Genomic DNA, 10,832 nt, shown 5'->3' on the forward strand with positions numbered 1-10,832 from the left:
GCAGCAAAGGATGAGGAGGAGCCCAGGGATGGGGTGGGAGACTTGAGGAGCTTGGTTTAAAATTAAAAAAAAAAATTTTTTTTAATCTTGAAGACTGTATCCAGAAGCCATAAATGGAGAGTGCCAGGCAGTAGGGTTACACAAATATTCCCAGCTGCACTTGGCAGCTCAGGCCTTGCAGCAAACAGAAATGGACAGCGGAGCAGGGTTGGAGGGAGGGAACAGGGCAGTGGAGGGGGGCCTAAGGGCTCACGGGACTCTGGACCCTTCTGGACAGAAGAGCTGCCCCTGCTGGGACACCAGTAAAGATCTCTGAACATCTCAAATATTTGGAGGACTGATTCTGACTTTTTAAACAAAAGCAAAGCCAGGGATTACCTTTCTGTTATGTCAAAAGGATGTGATAAACAGATAACTAATGTTAATACATTTAATTCAAAAAGAACAAACTTTTAATTTTTTTAAAATTTTTTTTTTTTTTTTTTTTTTTTTAGAGAGGAGAGAGAGTGAGAGAGAGAGAGAGAGACAGAGAAGAGGGAGGAGCAAGAAGCATCAACTCCCATATGTGCCTTGACCAGACAAGTGCAGGGTTTCGAACCGGCAACCTCAGCATTCTAGGTCGACGCTTTATCCACTGTGCCACCACAGGTCGGGCAAGAACAAACTTTTTAAGTACATCAGAGGCATCACTGGAACCAATATACTAATTACGCTTAACTCTTAAAGCTGATTCCCCAAAGACTTCTATTTATCAAATAGTTTGAGAGACAGTGTACAGAAAAGCAATAAAAGAGCATTTATTTCTTTTCCTTATTTCTTTTTTTCTTTTTCTTTTTTTTTTCTTTTTTTGCTAGAGAGAGAGACAGGAAGAGAGAGAGATGAGAAGCATCAACTCGTAATTGTGGCACCTTAGTTGTTCGTTGATTGCTTCTCTCATATGTGCCTTGACCAGGGGGCTCAAGCAGAATCAGTGACCCCTTGCTCAAGCCATTAACCTTGGGCTTCAAGCCAGCGACCATGGAATCATGTCAATGATCAAATGCTCAAGCCAGCAACCCCATGCTCAAGCTGGTGAGCCCTCCCTGAAGCCAGAGACCTCAGGGTCTCAAACCTGGCTCCTCTGCATCCCAGTCCAACGCTCTATCCACTGCACCTCCACCAGTCAGAGAAGAGCATTTATTTCTATCTCATTATTCAGATTGGCTGCCATCCCAAGTTGATAAAAGGGAGGTTTTACTGGGATGTAACATAGCACTTGCAAGTTTTCAAAGCATTTTCTCATTTTCTAAACTAGTTTCTCACTCTTTTTATACTATCGGCAGGGAACATGTTAGTGCCCCTTTTGCAGTGAGGACATCAAGGCCAGGGGAGGTGAAGGCGCATGTCTTAGGTCACCCGGTTCTCTTGCCTCCAAGTCCAAGGCTCTCCTCTACCCATTCTCCTGAAATGTGACACTCCTGGGCACCCCGCAACACCTTCCTCCTCACTTCTTGTCTCTGACCTCACGGACAGAAGCAATGGCACTATTCCTTAGCAACACAGTCTGGAGCTTGCAATCTGCCAGCGGCTTGGTTCTTATGTGAGGCAGTCCCTTCTGTAAAATAGTGCTATGAAGCCCTCAACCACCAGGCCTGCGAGCTGCAAGGGCCCCTTTGACCACTCTCCCAGTCAAGGCCTCTCTCGCCTCCAGATCCCTGCCTCAAGGACACATGTAACTATAAGTATAGGCTTTTCTTGCAAAAAAAATTGAAGTGACTAATATGTACTGAGCACCCATTGGTTACCAGTGACTCTGCTAGGAACTTTACATGTTACCCTTTCCTCACAATCCAGCAAAATTAGGTATTCTTATCCCCATTTTACAGATGAGGATACTGAGGTTCAGAAGGCTACGTGACTTGCCCAAGGTCAATCAGCCAGTTGTTGAGGCAGTATTCACCATGCAGATCAAACTCTAGATCCCACTTCATTTTTATTCAACCACACTGCCCTGGCTCACCACTCTGCAAGTGCCTCGAGACCCACACCAAAGTGGAAAAGGGAAAGCAAGCTTTTTCATTGTCGTTGCCTGGCTCCCAAGCAACCCTGAGGAGCCCAAGTCCACAGTGTTTCATTCTGCCAGTAGCCCCAGCTGCCAGGACCCTGGGAAGCCAACAGGAGTCAAAGGGCTCCCTGGCAGGCTGGTCCTGGCAGCTGCCCAGCAGACGTGCTAACACAGCAACAGGCACAGGAAAGGCTCCGGAGAATGGAAAAGCACCAGACCCTGGGCCACTGAGGGGAGAGAAGCGATTCCTGCTGTGCTCAGACAGGATGATCCTGCTCTAAAGCCCCCATCATCACTGGGCCTGGAAGAGACCCAAGTTGGGGAAAGCAAAAAGCCCCAGGCAGGTCCACTTACTAAAGTGTTGCAGTGAATATGACTGTTGGGCCCGTCCAAGAGAGGGCCACATGCCTCCAAAGTGAATCAGCAGGCATGGAAGAAAACCAGTCTGTGCCCTGGTTCATCCCAGCTACAGCGGCCTGGCCCTGCTCACACCCACACCCACACCGCTCCTTACAGTCACCCAGCACCCGAGAGAGCATGTGCGGTCCCAGAGGGCTCCGTGACAGCGTCCTCAGCCAGCCCGTGGGAAAGACAGCTAACTGAGAATATTAATAGACTTGCCGGAGGCAGAAATTCAGTGAGGGCAAGCCCTAGGAAATGAAATTATTTAAAAGGGGGCACAATTAAAGTGAGCCTAGAAGAAGGCAGCAACTTGGATTTCCAAAGAGAGGGCTTCCTCAGCCAGGCTCCGGGAGGAGGTACAACGGCAGTGACAGGGTTCTTCTAAAATATCCGAAAGTCCAAAAATGTCTTAGTCTATGGGGAAAAAAAGTTGGTATTGTTCCTGTAGCTTTTCTGACAGCTTATGTTTTGCTTAGGCTGATATTACAGTACATATGCACAGATGCTCAAAACTGTTTCAAGGGGAACGACTCCTAAGAGCTACTATTTGCCACAAATTGTTAGGTTGCCAAAATAATTGATTGATTGATTGATTGCCTGATTTACTGATTGACTAAAAAGAGAGGAGCAGTTTGAGAAGTCTCAAATCTATTAGGTCAAATTAACCCCATGGGTATGCTTGCATGCTTAGAACTGATTTTTTAAATGAAGTGTCAACATTAAAAAATCAGATCACACACACAAACACATACACAAAAATCAGAATTTCTAGCATCTTTTTAAAAACCTGAAAAATCTGGTATCACTGGGAAAGCAGCACGAATTAGATGCTGAATAGCGACTGCCCCCTCTCGGCAGGCCTGGGCTTTCCTTTTCCTGGCCAGGCACAATCATTTAAGCCAGTAGTCCCCAACCTTTTTTGGGCCACGGACCGGTTTAATGTCATAAAATATTTTCACGGACCGGCCTTTAGGGTGGGACGGATAAATGTATCACGTGACCGAGACAAGCGTCAAGAATGAGTCTTAGATGGATATAACAGAGGGAATCTGGTCATTTTTAAAAAATAAAACATCGTTCACACTTAAATATAAATAAAACGGAAATAATGTAAGTTATTTATTCTTTCTCTGCGGACCAGTACCAAATGGCCCACGGACCGGTACCAGTTCAGGGCCTGGGGGTTGGGACCACTGGTTTAAGCCACCTAACTGACCCCTGTAGGCGTCCGTTTGCCACTCCTAGTTCAGCCCCGGGAAGGAATCCCAGGCTTGGTCATGCTCGGGACTGCCACAGGGGGGCAGCACTGGTCTATCAGGGAGGCCTGCCCATCAGCCAGAGCCTATAAGGCTGCTGAGCTTAGCATATCCCTTCAGAACCAGAAACCCCATCCTTACCTCAGTAGCAGACATTCCTTCTTCATACTCCCCATCAGATTTGTTACCCGGGAAGCAACATGTCAACACACACTCAGCCTGGGCGACCTGACTTGTTTCCTCCTCCTCTCTGGTCCCCACCTTCCACATCCTCCCAGACCCTCTCTCTCCACAGCTAGTGTCTCTACCTGTTCAGGAATTCTACCCTCATCACCTGTTCACACCATCAGGCCCCCCGATCCTGGGATATGAAGCAGGGGAACACGCCTCCCTTACACTAAACGTCAGCTGACGTCACGAGGCAATAGGTTCTCCTGCCTCCTCCTGCCCACTGCTCTCACTCCTACCCTCTCCCGCAGCACCATCAGTGGGAGCTTTCGGTATAAACTTCTACAGCCCTTTAGGAAAGACATTCCGTATTATGTATGGGTTGGGACCCTTAGAACTGCTCCTTCCATTTTATCCAAAATGCTATTTACTGTTACCATTTAGTCCAAAATGCAGAAAAAGGCCTTATATAAGATATTCACTGCACTATCTGTACTAGTGAACAGAGACAGTACAAATGTCCACCAGTAATACAGAAATTGTTAAAAAAAAAAACAACCACATAACAAAATTTTAGCTTTTTAGTTTATATAATAGAGCCCTGGGAGTTGTTCTGGAGCGCTTTTTAGAAATCCCTACCAAACGTTCTTTAAAGGACTGATATTACTTTCATAGGGAAAACTGTGTAAGTGTGTGTGTTTGTGAAACTGGAAACTTTGATAGCAGCGGTTAAGCTCCCTGGTCTACTCTAATTTAGACTATGAAAGGTCCAATCAGCCTCTTCTCACCACGATAGACAAGCTCCTGGGACCCAGCGCCTCCAGAACCCACCACCTGGAGGACCCAATGCAACCACACTAGTAAAACAAAGCCTCCAGGACCCTGGAGTCCTCAAAGACCAAGGGTCTCCTACCCTGAAACGCCTGCCCTTGCATAACTCCTAAGGAGACCTCAAGCACCACCTGGAAGATAGGGTCAGATCCATCAAGTTCTCAGATGCCACTTTAATCAACTTTTGCACTAGACAGTAATGTGGAGGGGATGAAAGTTAGTGATTGTTTTCAGGTAAATTCACCTGCCCCAAGGTGAACAGCCTGGGCTGCCAAGAACAGAAAACCGCTCTCCTTCCCCAGGGAATCCCCCCCTTCCTGAGCTGATAGGACAGGATTTCAGGAACAGTGAACACAAAGGACAGGACAGACGAGTGGAGGTGGATTTCTGAATTCTTCCCATGCACATGGGAACTAGACATGTGGTATCCCTCCTAAGGCAACACCCCAATCCCACCCACTTCCACCTGAGGCTAAACCACCTCCCCGCAGAGACTGACAGCCAATATTCATTTCATAACACTGCTTTTCCAGCAGTGCGCCCAGAAACCTGGGCAGTTGTGGCCACCATACAACAGATGCAGCCTGCAGGCCTGAACCCTCCAGGGCCTTCCTCTTCACTGGCCCTTCAGCTGCTAGTGCGTCTGCCTGACCACAGAAGAGCGGCCAGTATGTGTGTGGCTGGGTGGCCGCTGGAGGGGCCAGAATAAGCAACAGAGCAAATCAGATGTGGGTTCTGGAGCCAGGTCAACATGGTGGCAGGACCAGTCACAGCCTACGGAAGGACCCATATGGCCCTGTGTCCTCTATTAGTTCTTCTCCGGGCGGTTTCTGTTCAAGACAGCTTTAGGGGCAAATTCCAGCTTGTCCTTAAGGCTCAACACCTGGGTATGGTCCTTTCCTAGCAGCTCATCCAATTTTCGGTCCTCCCGACGCTCTGAGATGCTCTTCTCCTCCTCCACAGGCTGGGGATCCTTTCCCCGGATGAACCATTCCAGGTGGTAGCCCACAGACCCAACCACGAAGGCCACAGGAAATGTGAAATAGGGAGCATAAGTACGCACCACGGTCCAGAGCACAGGCCACATGACATCTGCAGAAGAGCACAAGGCAGCATTATGGAGACACCAGCACCACCTCCCCATCAAATGGACCACCTACCAGGGACCCCCACTTATCGGGCAGCCTAGCACAATTTACTAAGCATCCACCCTATGCAGAGTAATGCAAGAGGGCACGTTGCTTTATGCAACAGTTGGGTCCCTGAAACAATCTAGAAAATTTTGAAAGTTTCAATTGTTAGGGAAGGGGAGAAGACTCGTTTTATCACTGTACTTTTGGACAATTATGCAACCATGTATAGCAGAGGTCCTCATGACCTCTGGGCCTTATCTAATAAAGCTTCAAACCTGTTCTTCTCTCCAGTTTGCCAGCCTTTTAAGACAGAAAAAAGAAGTCTTTCTCTCACATCCAACCTCTGAGGTGAATGGAATTATCAGAGGGTTAACCTGCCCAAGTTTCAACTAAAAGACCATTCCGTTTGGGCTCCTGTGGATATTGCTACAACTTGGCTACCTTGGGTCTAAAGGGAACAATCAAAACCTCACTAAGGCTGAAATGACTCTCCCTCTCTCCATGGGTCCAATTCTCTTTGGAGAAATGCCACATTCTGTGGACCTAAGACTATCACAGGCCATCATCAGGGGAAAAACTGCAGCAGCTCCAAGATTCCTTCCCAGGTTCTTTGTCTTAGCTCCAAGCACTCAGCGGGACAAGTCATACACTAGTCATCAGCTGATCCTCACAACACCTCTATGAGGTACGAATTATAGCCCAGATTTCTGTTTAAGGTCACAAAAGCTCTGAAACATTATATTAATGTGCCCCAAATCACTAGAAATGGCACAGCCACTGATTTTAAACCCAAGTCCTCCAACTTCAAACCCTGTGCTCTTTCTAGTGGAAAGAACAGACTACAGACAGGTGTATGGCTTCTGTACTGACCCTGAATTTGGGGAGGGTTTCTATGGCTTTTCCCCCTCAGCTTGGCATTTCATTGTCTGAAAGAGCTCCCCACCCCTTTTTTTTTTTTTTGCAAACTTTATGTTTATATTCAGAGATTTGTGAAATTATAAGATTTAGAAATCATTACAAAAGACACCCCTGAAGAATCCCAAACCTAATACTTCTCCATCTTCTTCACCACCTTTTAAGCAAGTTCTCTATAAGTAAACACTTACTCTAAACAGCAACTCTCCGTTTCCCAATTTTTCCAGCAACTCTCTCAGATTTCCAATTTTTCTTAAAACATACCAAGTATGCCCTGGCCGGTTGGCTCAGCGGTAGAGCGTCGGCCTAGCGTGCGGAGGACCCGGGTTCGATTCCCGGCCAGGGCACACAGGAGAAGCGCCCATTTGCTTCTCCACCCCTCCACCGCGCTTTCCTCTCTGTCTCTCTCTTCCCCTCCCGCAGCCAAGGCTCCATTGGAGCAAAGATGGCCCGGGCGCTGGGGATGGCTCTGTGGCCTCTGCCCCAGGCGCTAGAGTGGCTCTGGTCGCAACATGGCGACGCCCAGGATGGGCAGAGCATCGCCCCCTGGTGGGCAGAGCATCGCCCCATGGTGGGCGTGCCGGGTGGATCCCGGTTGGGCGCATGCGGGAGTCTGTCTGACTGTCTCTCCCTGTTTCCAGCTTCAGAAAAATGAAAAAAACAAAACAAAACAAAACAAAAAAACAACAAACAACATACCAAGTATGAGTAAACAGCTATTACTTCTATTATCTGTTACATGCAGCACAAGGTCAGTCTGTCCTCCTACTCACATTCTAATCATTTTCAAATAAGTCAATTAATTCATTTATTTAACACATAACCACTTCCTCCATGTCACACACTGCTGGCCTACCCCACTTGTCTGCATTCCTCAAAACACTTTAAGTTCCAAGAGGGCAAGGACATGTCTGTGGCCCACTGTGCCCTATTCATCCCACCCCCCTCTCCGTCCCCCACCCCGACTCCTCCCACCCAGTCCGGCCTGGCATAAAAAGCTCCAAAAAGTCTGTTGAATGAATGAATGACAGCTCAAGCAACACACTAATGTAAAACCACAGCAGTCATCCACCCACCCGCCTTCACAAGGTAGCAGGAACACAGCAGGTGCTTTTGCTGATTACAAGAAGTCAGACACTCTAACAAGTCATCCCCAGGGTAGCAATATGAAAGAGGCACAAATAATATACTGTGACGCATATTTCCAGCCGAGCATGGAGGGAGCCTGAGCGTCCCGTAAAGGTCAACTGGGTTGCAGGCAAACCTGCCTTTGTGCCGGGCCCCGGAGGCCCAATGAGACCCAAATCAGCAGTCCGAGATTTGCGAATTGCTAACAAGGGCAGAGGACACCTAAGGGTAGAAGATTAACCCTGACCGTCACTCCAGCCGTGTCCAGGGACGGGAACGCAAGTGAGGGCAGGACGCAAGGAACTAGCCATCTCCCTCCGCTGGGCTGCGGGTCCCCAGCCCCTATCCCACCACGCTCATGGCCTTGTCCGCAGCGTCCGTCCTCACCCACGTGCCTCAGGCCGAGAAGCCCTGGCCGCAGAGGGCCAGCTGGGCGCCCAGACTCGACCTCCGAGCCCCGGGAAGAGTAGGAGCCGTCAGGCCTGGCCAGAGCCGGAGCGGACACTCATAATCGCCCCTTCTGTAACTCAGAGGTCAAAGCCAGGGGCCGTCGCCAAGACAACGGTTGATCCCGGCAACCTCCCGGGGGAAAGAAACTGCAGGCTGGGACCGCGTGCTCACCTGAGCCGCAGCCCGCACTCCTCCGTCCGGCCCCCGCCCTCCGCCCGCTTGCCGGGAACACCGCTCCCAGCGGCCCGCGGGGCCTCGCCCGGGACCCCGCCCACCGAACGCCAGTTGCGCTGAGATGGACACACGCCCCCTGGGGGCTGGGAGGTTTACCGGTAATGTAACCACGTGCTTTTCGGGTGGAGAAAGTAAAAGGTCATCCATTCATTTATTCAAGTGATGTTTACCAGGCTTCTTCTAAGACTTAGGTCTGCACACACGCAGAAAAGACATGATCACTGACCTCAAAAAGCTCTCTTTACCAGGTTCTAGTCTAGTGCTTCAGAACTCTTCAGATCTCAGCTAATTTTCTGTGACCTTGGGAAAAGTATTAATTGGTCTTTGTCTCCTTTCCGTCTAACATGTAAAGGTAATTACACCTATTTCACAGGATGTTGGGAGGGTTAGATAAGATCATGTACGTAAAGTGCTATGCCAGGCACATACAGAGCAGAGAAATAAATGTTACTATTGTTAGTCTACAAATATCAGAAATATAGTAAAACCTAAGTTTTACTTGACCTTTCAGGTACAAGTATCCCTTTTCTGTGTCCCCGCTGCTCCCTGTACTGACATCTATTTAATTGCGTATGAGGGGGGAAACGCCAAAGCTCAAGCTCCATTATGCTTCCACCTAGCCCTGCCTTTCCACTCTCATTCCACTAGTCCCCGCCAAGCATATTTATGTATCCTTAGTAACACATGCGAAATGCATTCTGTTCCTCCATGCAGACCAAATTGTTTCACACCTCTGTGCTTTTGTGTATTTTCATTTACCTGGATTGCCCTTCCCATCTCTTTTTACCAAGTTTCTTTGGCTCATTTTTTTTTTTTAACTGATTGATTTTAGAGAGACAGAGGAAGGGGGAAGGGGAGAGAATGAATCATTCATTTGTTGTTCCACTTAGTTATGCATTCATTGGTCGCTTCTCATATGTGCCCTGATCAGGAATCAAACTTGCAATCTTGACGTTCCAGACGAAGCTCTACCAACTGAGCTAACCCGCCCAAGCCCGGAGCATTTTTCACACTTTAGGAATACCACTGTAGAGTGCATTCGACTGCATTATTTCCCTTCCTCTATAACCTCAAATAGCTCAATGCTAAGCTCTGGCAGTGGAGATGGAGAGAAAGGAACAGTATTTAAAAATATGCAAGAAACTGTCATTAGCAGTTTCACTAATTAATATGTAGAAAGGCGAAGGGAACAGAATTACCTAGAATATCCAGCATTCAGTCAGCCAATTAAGATGTGCTATAGGCATCAGGGATGCAAACAATGACTGGGACCATCCCTGCCTTCAGTTCTGACTGATGAGGAAGCAAACTGCTCTACAAAGTGTCAACAGAGTGTGGAAAATGTAGCCATAGCAGTATACAGGCATGGATCAGAGGAAGAGCCCCAGGGTGAAACTGCCCTTGAGCTGAGACCTGAGTGATGGCTAGCGGTTTCATCAGGCAGAACTGAGTGGGTCTCAAGACTTAGGAATCAGAGAGATATGAATTAAATCCTGGCTCTGCCACCTGCTAATCTCAGAAAAGCTATTTATGTTTTTCAAAAGACAATAATAGTACCCACCCCTGGGCTTGTTCTGACTATTAAATCACCTAATGTATATAAAGTGCTTGGCACAGTACTCAGCATCTCCTCAGTGCTCAGTAAATGGTCACTGGTATGTTCAGTATACTCCAAATTTATTTCTTCTTCTGCAATATCCTATGATCATTTATGGCATTACTTATTCACTAAACCAAAAACCTGAGTGACATCTTCAGGGTCTCTTCATCTTTGCATTATTCCCAAGATCCAGTTTATGCATAGCACCCATACCTCCTGAATGTCTCTCAAATTAACCATCATTATCTCTTACCTGGACCACCTTAGCAGCTCTCTCAATGGTCTCCCTGCCTTCCATTTCCCCTGTCAGTGCATTTCCATTCTGTTGGCCAAAGGGTCTTTCAAAAACTTAAATCAAAATACTGTACAATGAAATCTCCAGCTTAAGCCCCCCACTCCCACAACCATGGGTCCCTTTCAGTCACATCTCTTCCCCTGTTCTCTTCAGTCTCTGCTCACCCCATCATTCCCCACAATACCCTTCCATGCCTTTGCCCAAGATGGTCCTTTTGCTTTCAATAAATGTCCTCCCTTCTCTTTCTTGACTGCAAAACTCTAATTCATCCCACAAGACCCAGTTCAAAAGGCCCTCTTACAGAAAGTTTCCCAGACTCCCTGGCTACCACAGGATCCCTCCCCTGGTCTCTTCAGCCCTTCTGGGAGAGCAGGCC

The 10,832-nt window shown here is 47.9% G+C and overlaps 1 protein-coding gene across 2 annotated transcripts; it reads right to left on the reverse strand.

Moving 5' to 3' along the window:
* Nucleotides 1-4,856: 4,856 nt before the first annotated feature.
* On the reverse strand, nucleotides 4,857-8,582 carry SMIM12 (small integral membrane protein 12). Of its 2 annotated transcripts, none has more exons than XM_066375801.1 (2): nucleotides 8,499-8,582; nucleotides 4,857-5,793 (listed from the first exon to the last, which is right to left on the reverse strand). In XM_066375801.1, the coding sequence occupies exon 2, from the start codon at nucleotides 5,786-5,788 to the stop codon at nucleotides 5,510-5,512; it is 279 nt and encodes a 92-aa protein (XP_066231898.1). In that variant the 5' UTR covers nucleotides 5,789-5,793; nucleotides 8,499-8,582; the 3' UTR covers nucleotides 4,857-5,509. The 2 variants fall into 2 exon arrangements, with proteins under 2 accessions (XP_066231898.1, XP_066231899.1); XM_066375802.1 differs by lacking the exon at nucleotides 8,499-8,582 and adding an exon at nucleotides 8,265-8,461.
* Nucleotides 8,583-10,832: the final 2,250 nt, after the last annotated feature.

This window comes from Saccopteryx leptura, chromosome 3, assembly GCF_036850995.1.
Source record: "Saccopteryx leptura isolate mSacLep1 chromosome 3, mSacLep1_pri_phased_curated, whole genome shotgun sequence".
Classification (NCBI taxonomy): Eukaryota; Metazoa; Chordata; class Mammalia; order Chiroptera; family Emballonuridae; genus Saccopteryx; species Saccopteryx leptura.